We start from the raw sequence: 22,602 nt of genomic DNA on the forward strand, positions 1-22,602 counted from the left end.
TGCCATTCCCTCGGGTCCTGTCGCTGTCCCCAGAGAGCAGAGCTCAGCGCCTGCCCCTCCGCTCCCCTCCTGAGGGAGCTGCTGGCCACCAGGAGGCCTCCCCTCAGCCTGCTCCAGGCAGAATAAGCCAAGTGACCTTAGCCCTAACTCATACAGCCTCCCCTCCAGACACGTTCCTGTCTCCACAGCCCACCTTTGGACACTGATAGTTTCACGTCCTTCCTCTCCTGTGGCACCCAAAGCTGAGCACAGCACTCATGGTGGGGCTGCACCAGCACAGAGCAGAGCCGCACAATCCCTTTCCTCAGCCAGCCAGCAAAGCCATGCCTGATGTACCCCGGGGTGCTGTTGGCCCTTTTGGCTGCCGGGGCACACTTGATTCATGCTCAACTTGTTGCCAAAACCCCAGATCCCTTTCCGTGGGGCTGATCTCCGGGCTCTCCTCCCCCACTCTGTGTGTACAGTCACTGTTGCCTCATCCCAGGTGCAGTATCCAGCACTTGCTGTTGCTAAATTTTATAGGGTTGTTGATAGCCCAGCCCTCTGATTTGCCAAAATCTCCCTGCAAGAGCAAGCGTTTATAAAAGTGCTCCTTGAAACGTGCCAGGTAACGCGGTCCTGAGCACAACGTGGTGCTGCTCAGCGCGCGGTTGCAGCCAGACCGCTGTCACCAACAGGTCAGTACCGCTAACTCTCACGTGCTCCTACCAGAAGCTTCTGTGGCTGTATTGCTCTTTTCCGCCTGATTGTGTGATCAAAGGTGTTAGACCTAAAGACAAAAATAGCAGCAGGATGTTGCAAGGACTGGCAGCAGGGAGGGATCAGAACAACGCGAATACTGTACATGTATAACCGTGTGCTGCACTTTCTGGGACTGAAGAGAGGGAAAGGCAGAGGGGCAGGTTCTCTCCCCTGTGAAGTTTTCTGCCTTTCCACCTCCCAGATGAAGGGGCACCGGATGCATCTGAGCATTTGTAGCCACCTGGCTTGTGTGCCTGTTTCCCCTGGGCGTGCTGCAGCCTTTGGGAAGGGCTGGTGGTGAAGAAGCCCGGGAGCCAGGTGTGAGAGCGGCGTTGGGTTTTGCACTCTGTGCCTTTTGGTTACAAACCATGTAGGAATGTAGCCAGCGAGGGCGTGAACCTAGCGGATAGGAGGCAGGAAGAGCAGTCAGGCCCTTCCGTCACTACCTACCTCCCCCCCCCAGTTTGGTTTTGGCCTTCCCCCACCCCTCTAATTATTTATTAACTACAGCCCAGGAAGCGTTTTGCAAATGGTGAAAATTAAGCCCTCCGCCCAAGGCCTGCATTTCACCTAGCCTGGAGCTACCACCTCCCTCAGCCTGCCCAGAAACAGGCAGGGCTCAGGGCTGAGCCTGTGCGGGCCAGACACAGGTGAGTCACAGGATGCACCGCACACCCAGGGCACTGCCAGCTGCTCCTGCCCCAGCCCTGGAATGAGCTGCTCTGAGCATCCAGCCATGTTGTGAGGGTGTGAGGTCACCCCCTGCTACTTCCAGTCTTGCTTTTTTTCTTCTTCTTTTTTTTTTTTTTTTTTCAGTAGGACGCCCTGGCTAAGGGCTGTGGTTCTTCCTCCACCAGCTGCTGTTAATTCCCCGTCAGCGGGGACCTGCGAGTCACGGGCCTGATGCCATCCTGTGGGTGAGTGCTGCGTGTGCTACTTAGAGCAAGGAAACAGAGCTGGTGGGAAAAACTAAACTGCTGGCAGCAGGAATCGAGCACAGAAGGGAAAAAATACTGTAAAAAAAGAGCTGGAGGATTGGAGCTTTAGTGTTTTAGATTGCTGTTACTGTTGCTCATCCTTGCTTTGATAAAGAAAGAGCAGTCTGTGATGCCCAGTTCACTGCAGTTATTCTGCGAGCCCTGAAGCTGCAGAACCTCACAATGGTTTTGTACAGAGAGAGGTGAGGTGGCTGGCTTTTTTAATCCTGGTGACTTTTGTTTTGCTACAGTCTTTATGGAACAGCAGGACAGGAAAAACTTTGCCATCAGTATAGATGGGTGCTCTGCCCTGGGGGCTGTAGTGGCGTGGTGTAAGGAAAGGGGATTCTCATTAGCCCATGGGTAGAATCTGTTTGTCCTGTGGCCCCATGGCCTGGCAGAGCACAGGGCTAGGGCAGGTTACAGGGCGATGGTCTGTATGCCCACTGACCAGCACCAGCTGGCCTTTACTTGGCACTAACACTAACAACTGTCACAGATGCCATTCCCCCAAACGTGAGAGTGGAGCAGACCAATTAAGTCAATATCTGGGCAAGAGGTAACAGAGAAAGCAGTGAGTAAGATATCAAAGAAGGAATCAACATCTGCTTTTGTGAAGGCAAATCCTGTCTTGCAGAACTAGATGTTTTGAGGAACTTAGCAAGCTTGCGGACAAGGGAGGACGGTCTTTCCAAAACAGAATTTGACCAGATTTTCTCATGTCAGTCTAAACAGAGCTGAAGCTATGGTATAAGAGAGAAGCTGACACTTTTCTTGAGTGAATAATTTATAGAAAATAGGAAACAGAAGGTGGGAATAAATGTTCAGTTTTTACAGCAAAGGGAAGTTATCAGTGGTGACATGTAAGGGTCTGAGCTGAACCATGTGCTGTTCAGCATATTTCCAAATGACCAAATAGAGCTTGAATAGTGAGGTGAAAAAAATAACCCTCCAGCATGTTGACTGCCACCACTCAGCATGGTGTCATTGGCAAATTTGTTGAGGGTGCACTCAATCCCACTTTTTTTTTGTCCATGTTGCCAATATGGACAAAGACATTAAGCAGCACTGGTCTCAATACCAGCCCCTGGGAAATGCCACTCATCACTGGTCTCCACGTGGTCATTGAGCCATTGACCACAACTCTTTGATCGCGACTATCCTTGCTCTCTACAACTTTCAACACCAGTTGCTCTTCCTTTATCCACCAATGCCATAACCCCATTGTAGAAGGCCACCAAATTTCTCAGGCATGGTTTGCTCTCGTGGAGAAAAATAGCTCAAAATTTATATGTAAAACATCTGTGAACTACTTGTAACCTCCCTGTAGCAAGACCGTCACCGTCGAGTCCATGCAAATGTTTGCTTTATGCATGGTTGTGGTGAATGATGGCAGAAATCATCGTTGTGTCTTTGTATGCTTATGTCTCAGCAGTATTTTGAACACTGTGCAGTTTTGGGTCACCTTTTGCCCTCATCTCCAAAACAATACAACAGAGTTGGAAACATCTCAAAGAGGGACGACAGAAATGATCAGAAGCGCAGGATAGCTGTGTATGGAGGCCATCTAAACAGGGTTGGATTGTTCAGCTTGGGGAACAGCTGAGCAAGGATACAGAAGTTAGAGGTCTATAAAATAATGAGCAGCTTGGGTGGGGTGAGTATGAATTAGGAGTTGGTCATTGATTTATTATTCTTTACAACAACCGTGTGTTAATAAAAATGGGCAGGAAACAGGTTATAAGCAAGCCAAAGGAGATGTTGGTCCTGAGGCTTAGCAGTGGAACTCATTGCTCAGTTTCTTATGGACTTGACAGTTGACTACGGTAGCTGCACATAGAGGCTTAGGGAGCATGCGAGGGCGGGATGACGATGACAACGACGATGGTGCTGATCTCTGTGCGTAACCTCTCCTTCTACTCTTCCTTTGACAGCCATTTCGACCTCTAGATGGCCTAGTCCAAGCCCTTGCTCACAGCAGAGCTGTCTCAAATGTTAGTTATATCAGGTTGCTCTGAGCCTTTTTCAGGTTAGTCTTGCACATCTTAGGGAGTGGAGATTCTTCAGCCTCTCTGGACACGCGTGGCAATTGCTGAACCACCCCTTGTGTATGTGCTTTTTTTCCTGATACCTGATCAGAACTTCCCTTTATGCAAGTTAAGCCTCTTGCCTCTTTTCCTCTTGCTGTGTCCCACAGAGCAGAATTTGGCTCCGTCATCTCTAAAACCTCCACTCTCCTTTTAGATACTCTTAGACTGCTGTTTAAATCCCTTTATTAACCATCTTTTCTCTAGGCTGAACAAACCTTGCTCTCAGCCACTGAGCTCCTCACTGCCTTAATGGCCCTGTGCTGGATTGTGCCTGTTTTTGGTGTCCTTTTTACAGCAGTCCAGATGTATGTACCTCTTAGTTAGCCCCTTTGTTTATCCTTCCTTCTAAACTTGTGCGTTTACTAGCTGTGGCTTTGCTCCACAAAGAATTTACATGATGAGGTTCTACCATCTGTGTTGGACTAAAAGCCAAACAACATCACAAGAGCAGCCTCTTTGCTCAAACCTCTTGACCTGTTAATTACATTATGGAGTCTGTTGCATGCTCTGACCATTCCAGAGGACAACCTGGAAGATAACAAACAATTGTTTCTCTGCTGTGATATTTCCCTACCTTACCAGCTGGAACTTCTCCTTGGTAGTTTTTAATTAGTTACCTTGGTGTCTTTGGTCTGGTTGGCCAAGGGAAGCCAGTAGATGTAATCTTTTTGGATTTCAGCAAACGCCTTTGATACCATCCCTCACAGTATCCTTCTGGACAAAATGTCCAGAATACAGATAGAAAAATACGTAATACAGTTATATATTAATAGGGTTATAATTAATAGGGTTTCATTAGGTGGGTAGCCAGTTGGTAGTGGGGTTCCCCAGGGCTCCATTTTGGAACCAGTTCTCTTCAATGGTCTTATAAATGATCTGGACGGAAGGTTTGAATGAATACAAAGCAGGTTTTCAGGTGACACTAAATTAGGAGGAGCTGTCAGCTCCCTTGAGGGTAGAGAGGCAGAGAGATCTGGACAAGTTAGAGGGCTGGGCTATCAACAACAATATGAGATTAAACAACATCAGGTGTTGGATTCTGCACCTGGGACAGGACAACCCTGGTGTATGTACAGACTGGGGTATATATTATCCAATATATAATAATAATAATATCCAATCAGATTATATCTAATATAGCAGGAATTCCTGTTGGGGACTTTTGCCCAGAAGTTTCTGTCTAATCACTAAACAATATTTGTTTTCTGGGCCAGTTTTCTATGTCAGCGGTTCTGATTTAGGTGTAGTCCATTTTTTGCGTAAAATTGGTTTCTTTGAGTTGCAGGTTTCTGTGCCTTTAAAGTCTTTCTCTTTTCTTTTCTTTCTTTCTTTTTTTTTTTTTTTTTTTTTTTTTTTTTTTTTAGTATCGGTTTTAAGTCAATACAGCTGGATTCCTGCAGCTCACCACATCCCAGCTTGTCATCTGTGCGAAACTGGAAGCATTTTGAAGGAAGGCGTTGTAGCTGCCTGGGCAGACTTTCTAGCAATGAAGTTAGTTTCTCAGATCGAGTCCCCTGCACTTCCCTTTGCTGCTGGTTTCTGTATGTCTTGGCCACTACTAGCAGACAGTTCAGCTGTTTGCAGGGTTTCCCAGTCTGGTGGTGTGTAGGGAAGTCTGCAGCTGCAAAGAGTTGAAATGAGCGAATCTCTTGCTGCTCTTGCTGCCCACCCCACGTGTCTTAGCCACCACACAGGGCAGCTGAGATGGTTCCAAGGAAGAGTCGGGCTCCTTTGCCGCCTGGATCATCCTCTGTGGTCACTGCATTGCTCCCATTTGTTCGTAAGAACTGCAGGCTTTAAAATCAGTGCTATGGAAAAGTGTAGTCACAGGCTGTAGCTGGAAGCGGCTAGTTAACTGGAAATGGTTAGTTTTCTTTCTTTCTCTCTGGGTGTACAGATTTACAGCTTTGGCCTTGGTACGCTGTACTGGGATCTCGAAGCTCCTAGGCTAAGCTCTCTTGATGCTGTGTGGGCCCACCACAGGCCAGAGCTGATCATCCTGCTCTCTGCCTGCTTTCCTGGGCAGCTTCAACCCGTGCCCCCAAGCCTTTTGGAGCTACCCATGCTTCTCTCACGGCTGCATCCTCCAGGCAGGCTGTTTTCAGGATGCTTGTGCTGTGCTTGGGGTGCTAGCCTGGGCCTCTCACAGTCTGCAGGCCCAGGTTTGCACAGCTTCCCTCCGTGGCTGTGCAGAGCACATGGGATATTTATCTGCCAAGGGGGTTCATCAGTGAACAGGGTCACAGAGGTTTTGGCTACGTAGTTGAGGGCGGCCCAGCAGAACCAAGCTGCGTGTCTGTGCGGTCATAACTTGTAGGGTGCTTCGCTGCTGCGTGCGTGTGCTGCCTGCTTCAGCCTTGCAGATGCGTGGCTGACCTTAGGCAGCCGTGGTCCCCCTGGCACCACCGTGAGGATTCGGGGGTAAGAAACACTCATGTTCCTTACTAACCTCTTGGAAAAGATGGGGAACAGAGAGAGGGCTTGCAGAACTGAATTTTGTGGCCATGGCTGGAACCTTAGAAACACTGGTAGAGTCAAAACCGATGTGGAAAAAAAAAAAAAAAGGCAAAAAAAAAAAAAAAAAAAAGCAAAAAGCAAAAAAAAGCAAGGACCCAAGAATAACAGGGGGGCTGGGGAGGAAAGACGCAAAAGGAGAAGCAGAAGTGTGTGCAAAGCAGCTTGGGGCTGGGGAGCTGATGGCTCAGAGCGCTTCCTGTTCCTGGAGCTGCGCGTGCCCAGCTGTGCTGGGCTGCTCCTGCCCGTGCCCTGCAGCGGTGCGCAGAGGGCCACGGGATCCAGGCACGCAGTGAGGAGCAGGTTGATGGAGAGGGGCCGAATGGACTAGGAGTGGACAGCAGGAGTGATGCATGGCCAGCTCCCGAGGGGCGCAGACAGAGCTTGGCGTCGGGTGCTCCGTCGCGGACCTCCAACTTCCCTTTTCTCACCAGGGCAAAGAGATTTGTCCTCTGTGTTTTCTGAGTCGCTTTGGTGGTAGCTGCTTGGCCTCCTCCTCTTCTTCTTCCCTCCACAATGGTGAGGTAAGAGGGTCTGAGAAACGTGTGCGTGGGGAGGGGAACCAGCGAAGTAGGGCAGCTCGGAGGGGATCACCTTGGTAGCTGGATCTTGGTGGAAACCTTTCACAGGCTGTGGGGGGTAACGGGCACGAAGGAACCCTTCGTGCTGCTGCTGGTTGTCACCTGCAGAGGTATCTCTAGGGATGCTGACTGGGGACCATTCTTCACTGTATGTATCCACAAGAGTGCCTGCGATTTCTCGTTTACTTGGTTCTGTTTTCATCTCCCTTGCTAGGTGGTTTCACCGTGACCTGAGTGGGCTGGAAGCCGAAGCCTTACTGAAGGGACGAGGTGTCCATGGGAGCTTCCTAGCCAGACCCAGCCGGAAAAATCAGGGGGATTTTTCCCTTTCAGTTCGGTAGGTAACTTGGAGCCCAACTTCTGTCTTTCCAGGTTTGCTTATGTACAATATGTAGAGGTCCTCATGAGCCCTGGGGTCTCTCCTTCATCATCTCCTTACTCCTTTGACTTCTCTCCATGCCGTAAAAGGATCTGAGCTTCCCCAGTACCTTCTGGACCCTCGCTTAAGTTGCCTCAGGAGCTTCTTTTCCCAACCATCTCCTTCCACTGGGACAGTTTGCTATGGTTCCGTGGCAGGAGGTGATGCAGGCAGAGCCTTCAAATTTCATGCCTCTTATCCAGCTGCCTCACTGGACTTCTCTGTGCATCATTCCACAGGGTTGGTGACCAGGTAACCCACATCCGCATCCAGAATACCGGGGATTTCTACGACCTGTATGGAGGGGAGAAGTTTGCCACCTTGTCAGAGCTGGTGGAGTACTACACACAGCAACAGGGCTCGCTGCAGGACAAGGATGGAACCATCATCGACCTGCGATACCCGCTCAACTGCTCTGACCCCACTACAGAGAGGTATGGTGAAAAGCAAAGCTGCTGGTATGGCTGTGATGAGACCTCCTCCATGCTCCATGGCCTCTCTGCCCTGCCCACGTCCCCACAGGGCACCCTGCAAAAAGTGTCTCCTGGCTCCCTGTGCTTCCCCAGGGACCGCATCCCTACCAGCAGCTGGACATGCCTTATCCCACCACAGCCGACCTCACAGGGCTCTATTTACACTTTTGTTTTTTTGGTGCCTTTGCTATTTAGGCAGCGTTCATCAAAAGCAACGCTTGTGGTGTAAGTTGCATCCACAGCGGTAGGCAGGGTGGCATGGCATGGGGCAGCCCCAAACCTCCTTGCTCATCCCAGGCCTGGCTGGCTCATGTGGCTGAGCGGGGCCACGCTCACCTGCTATTCCTGGCCCGCTCAGCCTCCTTCCTGCCCTGCTTTGCATACGTCTCTGACACCAAGTTAAATCAAATCAGGTGGTTTTTGCCCTCAGCGCTGTGCTTTCAGCCTGCCTGACGCAGCTCCGGGGAGCAGTCGTGCTGTGCCCTGGGGCGGGGGCAGGCTCAGGGGTGGGGGCAGGCAGGTCCCCCCGGTGCACCTGGGGAGCAGGGCACAGCCACGCTGCTCGGGACGTGCCTGGGGACACCCAGGTGTGCTCAGGGGCAGTGGTGCAGAGCGGGCAGTGTCTGTGTCCCGGCTGTCCTCTCCACTCGAGGCCGTTGCGCCGTGGCCCTGCAGTTTCCTCTCTTCCTCCCCTGCGGTTGGAAACTTCTCCCCCCCCTCAAGGCTCTTACGAAAGCTCCTCTCACTCTCTCCCCAAGTGATTTTCCATCACGTGGCTCTGAAGAGCTGGGCTCTGCTGGGGGGGGAGGAAGGGGGGACAGGACCCACTGACTCCTTCCTACGTGGGGAGGGGGGGTCCCAGAGACCTCTTTCCTGGGCAGGAGGGGAACCAAACCTTCCCCAGGGGACATCTCAGCACTGGCAGGTGGTGGCTGCTCGCTTCTTTGGGAAGAGGGTGAGAAACGAGGGGTTGCCATGCTGTGGAAGTCAGCAGCTATTGCTTGCAGTGCACGAGGTGAAGATGAAGAGAAACTGAAGCTGGCCAGCACTAGCTGAGACACAGTAATTGCCTGCCACATCTTGCTCTCAAAATGATTCCTAGAGGTTGCGTAGAGGAGTGGGTTGCTCTGGCTGGAGTGCAGAGGATGGGTGAGTGAACGCCCAGCTGTTTCTGTGACCGTGGCATGGCCTCCTGAGCTAGATTTTACTTCTTGGGAATAGGCAGCAGAGGAGCTGTAACAATTCCAAATTCATCATACCACAGCAGCAAACCTGCTACCATGGCGCATCTAAGCACCTGCCTGGCCTTGGCTGCAGCGTGTGCAGCGATGTAAGGAGTGTGCCTGGTGCTTGCTGCAGTACCTGAAGTGAGCAGCGGCAGGAAGAAGCGTTGCAAGTCGGTCTGATGCAAGAGCTACCTGCTTTTGAAATGCTGCTCACCGGGGAGATGGCCCAAATGGCTGTGGCTGCAGCTGCCAGGGGAGCTTTGTGGAAGCAGGACGGAGCTGTGGTGAGCACGGCCTTTGGACAGAAGCACCAGGGCTGAGACAGATCCAGACGCAGCAGAGCAGCAAGTGGGAGCAGTGCTCCTCCACCCCGGGGTGCTGCCAGATCCCACCAGGCAGGCACGCACCTCCCTGAGACCTGCACACGTGCGAAGGGGCTTGGCAGTAGCTGTGCCCTTTGCACCATGCTCATGTCCCTCTGCACCCTGAGCCATCCTGCAGCAGGGCAGAGAACGCCTCAGTCTGCAGGACTGTGCACGTGGATCAAGAGTAGTGAAGGCACCAGAAGCAGAATGTGGGCTCCAGGTGGCTCCTGGCATTCACCCCCATGGCTAGGCTGGTTGCTGCGGTGTGATGTGTTCAGGGAATGGGAATTATCCTCTGACTGAAGCGGTTCAGAAAGGGGGGATGCTGCTAGAGGTCCAAGGAAAGTATCCTTCCCTAGGTTGGTTCTTTAATGGGTCTGATCTCACCGCAGCCCTCTGTGTGCTGATAATCCCACGGGAGAGTTTCTGACTGACCGCGTCAGTTTTGTTCCCTCAGTGCTTGAGTTTCCAAAGCACTCAGCAGCAGTAAGGTTGGAGTCCCAATAATACTGAGAGGTGCTAAAACCCACAAGTGCCCTCCCTGAGCTGATCTCAAAGCCAGTAAGCATTACTTTTTGTAAGGCTCTTCCCTTGGTTTCCCTCCGTTCATCCTTCCTCCATTTCTCCCCCTCTCCTCTCTTGCTTCAAACCTTCTCTTCCCCCCACAGCTTCTCCTTCCACAGCTTTCTGCCCTGTACTCTTCAGCGAGTGGATGCTCGAGGGCATCCACTTGCATCTCCACCTCTCTCCTGACCTTTTCCTGTTTTTATTTTTCTAGATGGTACCATGGGCATCTGTCAGGCGCGGCCGCTGAGTCACTTCTCCAGGTCAAAGCCACACCTTGGACCTTCCTGGTGCGGGAGAGCCTCAGCAAACCCGGGGATTTCGTCTTGTCCGTCCTGACCGACCAACTGAAACCTGGCTCTGATGCTCCTTCAGCTGGGGCAAGCAGCGCCTCCGGGGCCCGTCTCAAAGTCACCCACGTCAAAATCATGTGTGAGGTGAGCGGGTGGGAGTGCCACAAAGTGGTGCCTGTGACTCTGCACCTCAGCCTTCCCTTTCTCCTGAGCATTGCCAGCTCTGCCTGTAGGGATGCTGTGGGATGTAACATGTCCTTCCTCCGTTTAGAATGGGCGTTACACAGTTGGAGGTGCTGAGAAGTTTGACAGCCTGGCCGATCTGGTGGAGCACTTCAAGAGGACTGGAATTGAGGAAGTGTCTGGCACCTTTGTGTACCTGAAGCAGGTAAATCCCATCTCCTCTGTTTCTCAGGGATCCTTTGGAGGGACCCCCTTGCTGTTTGTTTCTGCTCTGTGTCCCTCTCCTCCATAGCACACAAAGGAGACTCTGAACTCCAGCAGCATCTCTCTCATGCCAACCCATTGTGTTTTCCTGTCCCCAGCCCTACTATGCTACAAGGGTGAACGCTGCTGACATCGAGAACAGAGTGCACGAACTGAACAAGAAGAGTGTATCTGAAGAAACATCCAAGGCTGGATTCTGGGAGGAATTTGATGTAAGAAACTGCTGGGGAAATTACTTTGGGGAAATTTGGGGGGGAGTTCCTGTGCACCACCTCATTCTCCATCCCTGATTTCTTTCTGGACACAGACTTCTCAGGAAGTCTTGCAAATCCATGCTGATTTATCTCTGAGAGAAGTCTATTTCCTCGGGGGTGGGGTGTGGGTGGGGTATAAGCGTCATCTTTAAGTGATTTAACCCAGTGAGATAGAAATGTAGTTGTTCATGGATAGAACTAGTCACCAAGACAGTAAGGACACGAACCTTGGACTTCTCGAGTCTAGGTTTCCTTTTCACTTCTCTGCTCCCCCACAACCATACCCATGTGTCCTAAGAATTGCCACCCTTCCTTTGAGTGTCCACCTTCCCTGTCATATGTTGTGGCTTTACCATAACTTTCTCCTGTTTTTCAGAGCCTGCAAAAACAGGAAGCCAAGCAGCTGTTTGACCGTCATGAGGGACAGAGACCTGAAAACAAGAGCAAGAACCGATACAAGAACATCTTGCCCTGTGAGTCCTGCTCCTTTGCTGTTTTAAAAAATAAAATAAAATAAAATAAAAAAGGCAAGTAGACAGAGACTGGAGAGGTGTCCAAATCACTTCTGGCCCTGTCTCGGCCTGCCCTGTCTTCCAGAGTGGATTATGAGGCCCTTAATTTGAGGATTTAAGAGCTGATAAGAGGTCACAGCATTTTCATGACCTTGAAGGAAGGAAGAAAGGAAGTTTACAGCAGACTGGATTATAGATTATGGTCTGTCATGGGGGGAGAGAAACGGGAACACATGTTAAAACTGGTCTGACTTCAGAGAAGGAGTTGAAAATATGTAAATCTATGAAATGGGTATGAAAATAGACCCATACTGTGTGCATTGGGTAATGTGGGTGAGATGGCATGGGGCAGTGAAGGAGCTTCATGTCACCGGGCACCAAATACCTCATAACTCTGTTTATTCCTTTGCTGCACCCCTAGTTGATCATTCTAGAGTCATCCTCCAAGGAAGGGACCCAAATATCCCCGGATCTGACTATATCAACGCCAACTACGTCAAGGTGAGGCTTTTGAAAGCTGGCAGTACACCCAAGGTGGGGGGGGGGGAGGCCTGCCAACTCCTGCAGCCCTCCTGACCTTCCCCTGTCCACACCCAGAACAATCTGATCAGCCCAGACGAGTGCACCAAGACCTACATTGCGAGCCAGGGCTGCCTGGATGCCACAGTCAATGACTTCTGGCAGATGGTGTGGCAGGAGAACACTCGCATTATTGTGATGACCACGCGGGAGGTAGAAAAAGGGCGGGTAAGTCGCTGTTTGCAGGTGTTGGAGCTGCCCCCTTTTCCCCTTCAACCATGGCTGGTTATTTTCTCTTTCCTGCATTTTGCCTGCCTTCACCCTCCTGTCTCTCTGCGCAGAATAAATGCGTGCCCTACTGGCCGGAGATGGGCAGCACAAAAGAATACGGTCCCTACCTCGTGGAGAACATCGGGGAGCACGATGCACTGGAATACAAACTCCGCCACCTCTGCGTGTGCCCGAAGAACAACGTGAGTGTGCCTGGCTGGGGGCTGCCGTGGAGCCTGCTGGGTGCTGTGGTGGTGCTGCTCTTGCATCAGTCCAGGGTTGTTGTTCCCTCCTGTTTTGGGTAGGGCACTGGTGGAATCACCAAGGGGTGCACAAAACTTTGGCTTAAAATATAGCTCTCTTTGGTACAGGGTTGGGTCTGGGTTGCAGTTTTACCAGTGGGGTATTTCTGTTATCAGGGTGATGCTGTGCGTGAGATCTGGCACTACCAGTACCTGAGCTGGCCTGACCACGGTGTCCCCAGTGAGCCAGGAGGAGTGCTGAGCTTCCTCGACCAAATAAACCAGAAGCAGGAGAGCATCCCAGCTGCTGGGCCCATTCTGGTGCACTGCAGGTTGGTACAGACCCTAGGGTCTGAGGGGTAAAGTCTCTGTCCTGCTGCACCAGCCGTTCCCTAGGACATGTGAGCGAAGCACATGCCAACCCTTCCTCCTCTTCCATGTCCCCAAACCAAACCCTGCTGCCTGTTGAATCCTTGACTCTTTCATGGCACCAACAAACAGCTGCTATGAGTGCTGCGTGAAACAGCTGCCTCAGAAACAGCTGCGTTTTGTTTCAGCCTGTGCTCAGCTGGGGGGGTGTAGGTATTGATGTACAGGCAGCTCTGATCTCTGCTTGTTCTCTCCTTACAGCGCTGGGATTGGCCGCACGGGGACGATCATCGTCATCGATATGATAGTGGAAGCAATCTCCACCAAGGGTAAGAGGACCTCAGAGTGCCTTGGAAGATACTGAAAGTATCTTGAAAAAGTGCCTTGAAAAGTGCCTTGAAAGATACTTGGAAGGAGGGGTGGGAGGTCCATAGAGAGGGGTAAGGGAGTTGAAAGCTTCTTGACTGAGCTCCACTGTGACTGCTGCTGGTGCAGAACTGGGAGAGGGGGGTGTCAGCAAACATGTGCAAAGCTTTTCTGGTGCCCCTTGCTAGGGCTGGACTGTGACATTGACATCCAGAAGACCATCCAGATGGTGAGGTCCCAGCGCTCAGGGATGGTGCAGACAGAGGCCCAGTACAAGTTCATCTACATGGCCATCTGCCAGTTCATAGAGACAACCAAGAAAAAGCTGGAGGTTATGCAGGTAAGAAAGCAGACCCTCCTATCCTGTGAGCCAAAACACATCACAATGAGGCATGTCAGTGTCTCCAGAAATTCATTGCCCCACAGTTCACTCCTATAAGAGAACACAGGTGCGTTCACCTTTGGGCTAGGGGTGGGCAGAAAACACTGAGCCTGAGGACTTCAGTCAACACCAAAATCCACTGAGAGCCTAGCATGATGCATGGTTTAACAGCCAGAATTCTCCTATGGTACCTCGCACACTTTTCCCAGCCTGTACTCTTCTCAGCTTGCATTTTCTCTCCTGTAGTCTCAGAAAAGCAAGCAAACTGAGTCTGAGTATGGGAACATTGCCTACCCGCCTGCAATGAAGAACGCGCATGCCAAGGCCTCAAGAAAAGCCTCCAAGTAAGTGCTGACCCTCTGGCAGTGCTCTCCCTGCTGGTTCAGTGGCTTTTCCCTTCTGCTCACTTTTTGATGTTTTTTCCTGGTCTAGCAGGCAGAACGAGGAGTCAACAGTTTATGAGAACTTGGGCAAAAAGGAGGAGAAAGTACGGAAACAGCTCTCCGCAGACAAGAAGCTGAAAGGCTCACTAAAGAAAAAATAAGCATCAATCAGCAGGTTTTGAACACAGAGTGCAGAACCGGAGCTTGGATCCAGGCTGGCCTGTCTCACATTCCCACCTCACGGACTGGAACTAGGCCTTCCCCATTTCTTCCATGCCATCTTCCAGTGCTCTGAACAAGGCTGCTTCACAGCTCAGCTGACCTCACCGTCCCTCGCCCACACAGGCCTGTGAACTTGCTCATTGTGCTTCATCATTCATTAACAGGAAAAAAAAAAAATCACGCCCTTCTTTCCCTTCGTGTGTGTACACTGGCACCTAAACTCACCCCCTGCTTCAGCAGCTCTTCTTCTTGAGGAGTTACAGAAGAGCTTTACAGAAGCTACATCTCTACCTGCCCGTGAGTTAAAGAGTTTAGCCTGTTTAGCGTTCCCCAAGGGCTCCTGTTTTAAAATACATCATTTCAGCTTAGCCTGCCTGTAATTCAACAGGTAACTGCCTATTCTTTTTATCCTGACCCTCTACCCCCCAGCCCCTCTTCTATTTGATCCTGTAAATATGCCAGAATTTGATGTGATGGCCATGTTTTCACTTGTGTTTGTAAATAAAAATGTATTTGTTTGAATGCTGACCTGGAAATTTTCTCTAGAATTGGGGTATAGCTATTCTCCTGCTTTCATTTACAGTCCTGCAGCCTTACAACAGCTCTAGCTTAGTTTTCATCAGTTCTGGCAACTTTATGGTGGCGTCTTACTGCGAGACTTGAGCGTTTATAGCCGTCAAGTCTCATCACTGGAAGTCAGGTGCAAAAGTCTGTGCCTGACTTTGTCACAGCTATGTTTTAGTATTTGGAAAAGTTGTGTAGTTGCAAGAATCTTTGCAGAGAAGGCAGACCAGAGCATGGCCACACCATGGTTTCACAGATGACAGCCAGTTACCTACAAGGGGTTAAGGGAGCTGGCTTGTTTAGTCCGGTAAAGAGGAGGCTGAGGAGTAAGCTGTTCTCATTTTCAACTAAACAGAGGAGCCTCACGAAGACAGTGGCACACAGTGGAGCCAGAGGCAGTGGTTCCAAATTGCAGCTTGGGAGGCTCGGGTTGAACACCCATCTCCTCGTCAGGCACCATTCCAACAGAAGCTCAGCGCGGGAATGCTGTTCTTGCTGCTTTTCAGTACTGCCTGGACAAAGTCACAGCCCATGCGATCTACTGCTGGCACGTTTCCAGCAGGAACCTGGACTAAAGTCCTCCTGAGGCCCCTTCCCGCCACCATTTTGTATGAATCTGAATGCTGGTGAGTGTTCCCAAGTACTGTAGCCTGCCTGTGGTGGTGGCAATGAGCCTCAGCACGGCTTTTAGTCATGCCAGTTAGAACTAGGCCCCAGTCCATAAGCTGTACCTAGAAAATGTGGGAGAATGCTGAGGTTGGATAAAGCTATGGTGTTATCTGCAAAAAGTCAGACCCGAACTTTTTTGTGGCAGCTGGACTAGGTAACAGACATGCTGGGGAACCTTTAATTTACAGGCACTGCTTGATCTGTGAGCATTTGATACTCAAAGACTGTTGAGGTGGCCTGGACCAGAATCTGGTTAGAGCTGATAAGTGGAAGAGCTCAGTCCCTACTTAGAGGAAAGTCTGAGATGAAATTCACGAAGTGACCTAGGACTCAGAATGCCTGGAAATGTGGGAGAATTTCTTCTGGTCTGAGACACATCTAGGCTCTGTGTATGAAGACAATGGCATTTAGGGAACTGAATAATCCATCACTCTCACCTGACACCAGACCACAGTGAGCACTTGAGAAACCTAGCTGTAATTTTCCCCTGCTTTGGTGCAGGGATCCTAGGACCACATTCTTTCCTATCAATGTGGAGCACAAAACCAGATGGGTGAATGGGGAGAAAAGAGAAGAAATGAGACATACCTTGAGCTCTAGCCCACATAGCTTGTAATTCAGTGGAAACAGCCAGGGAACCTGCAAGGTGATGTACCTGCCTAAGAGCTGGTAAGGTGCCTGCAACCAAAGAAGAGCTCTACTCCATTTTCCCCTAATGGAAAATAACCTCTTTTTCAGGAACTAAGCACACTTACACACAGTATAAATTTTGAGGCTTTTAATTTTTATAAATGTTTGAGAAAATCACTGAGCACACAGTGACAGATATTCCAGCAGTGACAGGCACCCAATGAATGACATTATCCTGAATTCAGTCTTGGGACTGACAGTGAAATAGAAACCAATATTACTAGAAGAAGGTCTCACGCTGATGGCAGAACACCCTCACTTGGCCAAAAAAAAGTAAAAAACTGGTCTAATTTTACCCTACAGAAATCCGCAGATTAATGACAATTAGAGGTGAATTACTATATCTGCATGGGTTAGTACCAGTAACCCCCCTCTGCCCCCTCCCCAGATTTAACTAGCGAGGTGAAGAAGGGATTACAGGTACCTTGTGGTAGAGCCCAGTCCCACAACTGGATCACCACAGATGGAGCTGGGGCATGGGAACTAAATCTAGTTACTGGTTTAACAATTTCAAAGTGAGGGCAAACAATGCCAGTGCAGGAAGTTCAAAGCTCCTCACTCGTATCTTATCTTCTCCTGGTCAGCACCGACGGTTCTAGGAGGCTTCAGTTCTTTCATTTCTTCCCTTGTTTGAGTAGGAGACTGTCACTGAAAGGAAGACAGAAGTGAGTCAGTCCAGGAAGTGCAAAGTCAGACCCTTACTACAGATTTGGGGCTACGGGGTGCCTCACCCAAACAAGTTGTCCAAAAGGACAACTTTAAAGTCATTTTTTTTCCAAAATCCCCTTAGGTCTGCTGGAACACATAAGACAGAATCTGGTCAAACAGGGGCAAGGAAGATCAGAGATGCCCCAGGGAAGTAAAAAAGAAGACAGCTCTGATTTCCTTTCTTCATTCTAAGCTTTTTAGCTACATCCTATAAACTCAGCTGGCACTCCATTACCCAGTAAACACAGACAGATTAGACCAAAGCCACCAAACCCTGTCCAGCTCTGAAAGCAGGGAATGAGTTTTTCTAGCATGCACTGGAAAGCTTTTAGAGAACAAGAGCATTTTCCAAGCTACCATTGCCCCAGATCAACACAAATTCCTACAAACATCTAACTACTTTTGTTGAGTCTTCTTTGCCGTAAATGCAGACTGCCCTGTACGTGGAAGATAGACCAGAGGACACTCCTCAGGATATTACTCCTGCCTTCCCCACACAAACAGCTCCGATTACTGAGCATCTCCTACTTGATGTAGATGTTTGTGTGGCCCCTGCAAGGAAAGGCTTCAAGCTTCACATCACAAATGGGAACCGAGACAGAGATAGAATAAACTCCTGACAGATGGAAAGGCCCAAGCAACACCCAGGCAAACATCAACACTCTTGTTCCAAGTACTAGCAAAAGGATTAAGACAAAGTTCAGTGTCTTACCTTCCTCTGTGCCAGGAGATGCAGTAAGGGTCAAGGGGGCAAGGAAAAAAAAAAACAAAAGAAGAGTAAATCAATTAGAGTGGAAAAAAATTAACTTCTGCAGTAAGCAGGATTGCAGCCTCCTTGTCTGTCCTCTAGCATCAGGCTCCTCTCAGAGGAAAGATCCTGAGAGAGCTCCAGATGGAAGAGCAGCTTCACAGGTAAGGTGCAGGTAAATCCACCCACAACAACTGTCCCCTTTACCTGGTAAAGCCCTCATCCTGCAGGTTCAGTACCAAGTTATCTGCCGTGAGATACACGCGGTTTTGTGAACCAGCAATCTGAAAAATAGAGGTGGTATAAAGGAGTATAAATACGTAAGGAAAAATAGCATTAAAAAAGAATCTCTCACTCCCTCTACACACAGCAGTCTTGTTTGTATGCACTTAAGATCTTAGTTCCCCAAACCAACAATATAATGTTATAGAATGGCTTGGGTTGGGAGGGACCCCAAATACCATCTGGTTCCAACCCCCCTGCCATGGGCAGTGATGCCACCCACTAGATCAGGTTGCTCAGGGCCTCGTCCAACCTGGTCTTGAACATCTCCAGGGATGGGGCATCCACAGCCTCTCTGGGCAAGCTGTTCCAGTGCCTCACCACCCCCTGAGAGAAGAATTTCCTCCTAACCTCTAATCTAAACCTTCCCTCTTTTGGTTTAGAACCATTCCCCCTTGTCTCATCATTATCTGACTGAGCAAAGAGTTGCTCTCCATCTTTTCTGTAAGTCCTCTTTAAGTACTGAAAGCTCTCAGTGAGGTCCCCCCGGAGCTTTCTCTTCCGCAGAGAAGAGGTTCTCATTAGGTTCACATGGGCCCAATGCTCAAAATGTCCAGGTCCCTTTGATGGCATCCCTGCCTTCTGTTGTATCAACTGCATCTCCTGACTTCCTTTCCTTATACTGTCAGACATTTTAAAGGAAGTGCTCATATTCTGTTTCCTTATCAGACAGACTTTTGATCCCATGCTTATCTGTCCCCTTTTCTCAGTGTGCAGGAAACCAGGAGCATTTGGTGGCTGCAGCTGGGTGCATGTGATGGGATCTGATTTGGATTTGGCCTTGTCATATGAAAAACACAAACTCCTATCACCATATATGAGTGCTGATCACTGCTAACTAAGTCTTTAGCTCTATCTGAACAGAAAAGAGCTTGGCAGAAATAAAGATCAGTACAGGGCAGGTCACATTCACCTTAAATTCGCCCATGAGGCCACTGCACAGGGAGCACAGCAGAATGACTGCAATAGGAAGATGGATATTCTGTGCCCCACCACTTACCGTCTTTGAAATGTTTTGAGCAGCTCGTATCTTACGTAGCTTGATGTAGCCGGGATTCCTGCTCAGAGCTTCACCGAGGTACAGGAGAGCAAAAGTTAAGGAAAAACCCACTAAGAGAAGCCCCCTGCATTCAGTAAATTCCTCCTATGCTGTATCAACAAGTATCTTAGAGGAAAAAAATGCAGTTGCTATTCCAGTAACTTGAGCCTCTTGGGTAGGGACATTGTTGCATTCCTAAATCAAGAACAATAGGGTTATGGCCACAAGCAGCCAAAAGGAGTTAAACCTTAACAACAGGGAGTGAAGGCTCAGGGTCTACTCTGCTCTGAGCTGTAACCTCAGACAAATACCATTCCAACCAACTGCAAGGAGAAAAACAAACAACAGAAAACAAATAGCAACCTATTTGAAGCTATCATCTCATCAGTCTGATGAACATGAACCCATTGCAACAGATTCTCAGGATTGCCAAGCTCACAAGACATTCCGCAAAATACCCCAGAGCAGGATATCATCTTAGCAGCTGTAGCTTCCCCTTCAGCCTGAACAATCTTCTGCTTCTGCTCCTGCTTGGCCTTCTCCACCAGGAACTGTGCGCGCTGTGCCTCCTGCTGGGCTACAGAGGGAACAGACAAAAGCATTCAAAGCAGATCCCATCTCCTGAACTCTCCACGAGGGTTCTGTATCTGAGGCCTGGGGAGCTCGTGCTTCCAACAGAACTGATCGCATTCTAGGGATATATATATATGCACACACCCTTTTTTTTTTTTTAAAAAAAAAAGTAAAACCAACAGCAACCAGGCCCTCTAAACATAATCCCCATAGAGTAAAGGGTAGTCACACCCTGAAAAGGAATCCTACAGCTCTGGGAACACAGTCCCACCAATGATCTATTCCACGAGCTACAGCCCAAGGTTTTTTGATAATACTCATGAAATAACCTAGTTGGCTCCATTACTAAGCCAGCTGAGATTTGCAATGCTGTAGCTGTATCAATGCAAGAGCAGTGACATACTAACTCAACTTCGCTACCTTGTTTAAAAACTCAGTACAAAGGCAAAAGCAACCCACCCTTTCCAGGCCTAAATTGAACTCACCCACTTGCTTAGCTTCCACAGCCGCTGTGTATTCACGACTGAAACTCAGCTCTGTGATAGCCACATCATCAAGGATGAGGCTGAAATCCTTGGCTCTCTCCGTCAGTTCTCGCCTAATGAGCAGAGACACCTGAAACACAAGTATAGCAAAAAGAGTACCACACGCAGGCTGCTTCTCCCTTCCTGTGCACTATAAAACTGAAGCACAACTGCTCTTTGCAGTTCATTCACACCGCACCTGAGAGACATTCCCTAAAACAAAGCTTGAAACATGGACATTAATGCCTGTTCTGTGAATCTGTCACCTCTAAATAACTCTGCACATTCACAGCTATAATGCTTACAAAGCCAAATCACAGCTTATTTGTAATTATCATTTAACCACACTATACAATTAATATTGGGGAAAAAAAACCTTGAAAGTGTTTTTTTTTCTTTTGTTTTCACATCCTATGCTGTGTAGTTCCATGTTCTCATCCATGATCTGGCAATAAGTATTTCCTTCTCCATCTTGAATTTGTTTGGAATTTGACTATCTCCTTAGATTTTCAGATAGGCTGATAAATCCTGCACGAAATAATGATTTAAATAAAAGTTACTGCTATGGTATCACACCTTTGACCCGTCTAGTATTTGCTTTTATTTTTATTGCAGCTATTTCTAAGCAGAATTCTAAAATGATGACAGAACCCTTTACTGAGTGAACTGCAACCATGTAACCATGTAAAGTCACTTCATTTTCTTCTGATTATCAACTACTTCCGTACATATCCCTTTACAGTAATGCTGGAAATACGAAAAGAATGAAATTTGATTTAGTTTGTTCTGAACTTTCAGAGATACCTATTCTCTGCTTTACTTCACAATATCTAAATCATTTGCAACCAGTTTTTTTTTATTATATTGTCCCTTTCCACTAATTCTCCTTATACAAGACATAAAAAAATAAATAATTTCCTCAATGCAGACCACATGACAGAGGACAAACCCCTGAAATTAAGGATGAATTCTCACAAGAAAATCCAGGCACTCATCTATTCTTTGCTTTTTTTTTTTGTTGTGGATCTGAAACAAGTTAAGAGGTGCTTTGTTTCATCTTTCTGCCAACTCATCCTCTTTAGCAGTCTCAAGTAGGATCTCTTCTAAAGCCTTTTAAAAGAAGATCAGCAATTTCTCTCTCCCTCATCTGGAATAGGTGACAGATATTCTCAGAATCCCTGGCAATCAAATTATCAGAACATAAACTTTCAGGTATGGGCTTTTAGAAATTAATTATTTCTATAGTTTTGAACACCGTCTCCCCCAGATAGCCCTCCATGTTTTTCTAAACAGAAATATTTTTCGCTTTTCTGTAGCATTTATCACTTAATGTTTACAACTCTTTTAACTGTTCATCCATTTCTCTCTTCAGATCCTTTCAAAGCGTTTGATTTGCTCTGTAGCTCTTCTGATACTCATGAAGGACCAGGTAATTTTTTTTTAAAGCCAATTTTACTGTCACACACGTACCACAATGTAAGTCAACTCTTTCTCCCCCAGTGTTATGTTATATAGTGCTATATATCATGAATATTTCTATATAGACGCTATATATCATGAATGTGATTTTCTTTGCTGAGGCTGGTGGTACAGCCTCAGTGTTTGTACCAGAATTGAACTGTAATCAGTAAGTGTTTTTGTGTTCTTTCCGTTTTGGATGCATTTACTACAAAACTTATGTATTTATCCTTATCCTGCTATAACATTGCCAGCATGCAGGGTTTAAATATCCCTTTGCAAGGCGGGCAGAAGCCTGCTCGGGGAGAGTCACCTGAGCTCTCTGTGTGATGAGCTGCGAGGCGTTGAACTTGGCGACCACGCTCTTGAGCACCTCGTTGACGATGGAGGGCAGGACTCGCTCCTCGTAGTCCAGGCCCAGGCGCTGGTACATGCTGGGCAGCTCCGCGGCGTTGGGGCGGGTGAGGACGCGCAGGGAGATGTTCACCATCTGCAGGTCTGAGGAGGAGATGGATAAAGACGTGAGCGGGGCTGGCGTGCCAGCCTGCAGCACATGGGTGCCACCAGGGCCTCGTGGTGCGCCCTGTGGGGCCATTCTCACCTTTGGAGCCGGTGGGGGAGGAAATCTTGCGCGGCCGGGCTCGGATGTCGTAGATGATGGGGTACTGGAACCAGGGGATCCTGAGGGGGCGAGGGGCGCCCCGTCAGGCGGAGCCGTGCCCGGCGCGGTTGCGGTGCGGGGCGTCCCGGGGGGACGGGGAGGGGGAAGAAGGGAGCCGTGCCCTACCTGAAGTGCAGCCCCTCGGCCAGGATGGTGTCCTGCTGCACGCCGCCGATGCGGTTGAAGAAGATGGCCCGCTGCCCGCCTTCCACTGCGGGGAGAAGGAGTCACTCGGTCAGTCAGTGAGGCAGGCGGGCAGCGCGGGGCCGAGGAGCGGGCGGGCACTCACTCACCGATGAAGACGGACTCGCGGACGCCATACGCCAGGGCGCCCGCGCCCAGCAGCAGCTTGAGGGCGGTGCCGACACCGCGCGGCCCGGCCGGCAGCCGCCCCGCCAGGTCCTTCAGGTTCTGCGCCATGGCCGCGCCGGGAAGGACAGCGGAAGGGGCCGCCCCGCTCCCCTCCTCCCGCCCGGGG

The 22,602-nt window shown here is 49.3% G+C and overlaps 2 protein-coding genes across 14 annotated transcripts; one reads left to right on the forward strand and one right to left on the reverse strand.

The window, feature by feature from the left end:
• The first annotated feature begins 1,231 nt into the window (after window positions 1-1,231).
• PTPN6 (protein tyrosine phosphatase non-receptor type 6) lies at window positions 1,232-14,730 on the forward strand. Of its 12 annotated transcripts, none has more exons than XM_084531509.1 (17): window positions 1,232-1,391; window positions 1,561-1,658; window positions 6,757-6,846; window positions 7,118-7,240; window positions 7,561-7,755; window positions 10,164-10,386; window positions 10,514-10,630; window positions 10,788-10,901; window positions 11,320-11,416; window positions 11,877-11,956; window positions 12,053-12,202; window positions 12,316-12,447; window positions 12,664-12,818; window positions 13,117-13,184; window positions 13,410-13,561; window positions 13,850-13,947; window positions 14,036-14,730. In XM_084531509.1, the coding sequence occupies exons 3-17, from the start codon at window positions 6,839-6,841 to the stop codon at window positions 14,145-14,147; spliced, it is 1,824 nt and encodes a 607-aa protein (XP_084387635.1). In that variant the 5' UTR covers window positions 1,232-1,391; window positions 1,561-1,658; window positions 6,757-6,838; the 3' UTR covers window positions 14,148-14,730. The 12 variants fall into 12 exon arrangements, with proteins under 12 accessions (XP_084387635.1, XP_084387631.1, XP_084387633.1 ...); XM_084531503.1 differs by having other exon boundaries at window positions 1,238-1,391; window positions 1,558-1,658; window positions 14,039-14,730; XM_084531502.1 differs by having other exon boundaries at window positions 1,238-1,391; window positions 14,039-14,730.
• A 1,474-nt stretch (window positions 14,731-16,204) lies between these two features.
• On the reverse strand, window positions 16,205-22,576 carry PHB2 (prohibitin 2). 2 transcript variants are annotated; one of them, XM_084531589.1, is made up of 9 exons: window positions 22,418-22,576; window positions 22,251-22,335; window positions 22,065-22,144; window positions 21,777-21,961; window positions 19,967-20,096; window positions 19,382-19,485; window positions 18,870-18,947; window positions 17,795-17,871; window positions 16,205-16,779 (listed from the first exon to the last, which is right to left on the reverse strand). In XM_084531589.1, exons 1-9 carry the CDS (start codon window positions 22,542-22,544, stop codon window positions 16,746-16,748), a joined length of 900 nt encoding a protein of 299 aa, XP_084387715.1. In that variant the 5' UTR covers window positions 22,545-22,576; the 3' UTR covers window positions 16,205-16,745. The 2 variants fall into 2 exon arrangements, with proteins under 2 accessions (XP_084387715.1, XP_084387716.1); XM_084531590.1 differs by having other exon boundaries at window positions 16,205-16,773; window positions 17,783-17,871.
• Between the last annotated feature and the right edge of the window lie 26 nt (window positions 22,577-22,602).

The sequence above is a fragment of the Aythya ferina genome (assembly GCF_964211825.1).
Source record: "Aythya ferina genome assembly, chromosome: 1".
Classification (NCBI taxonomy): domain Eukaryota; kingdom Metazoa; phylum Chordata; class Aves; order Anseriformes; family Anatidae; genus Aythya; species Aythya ferina.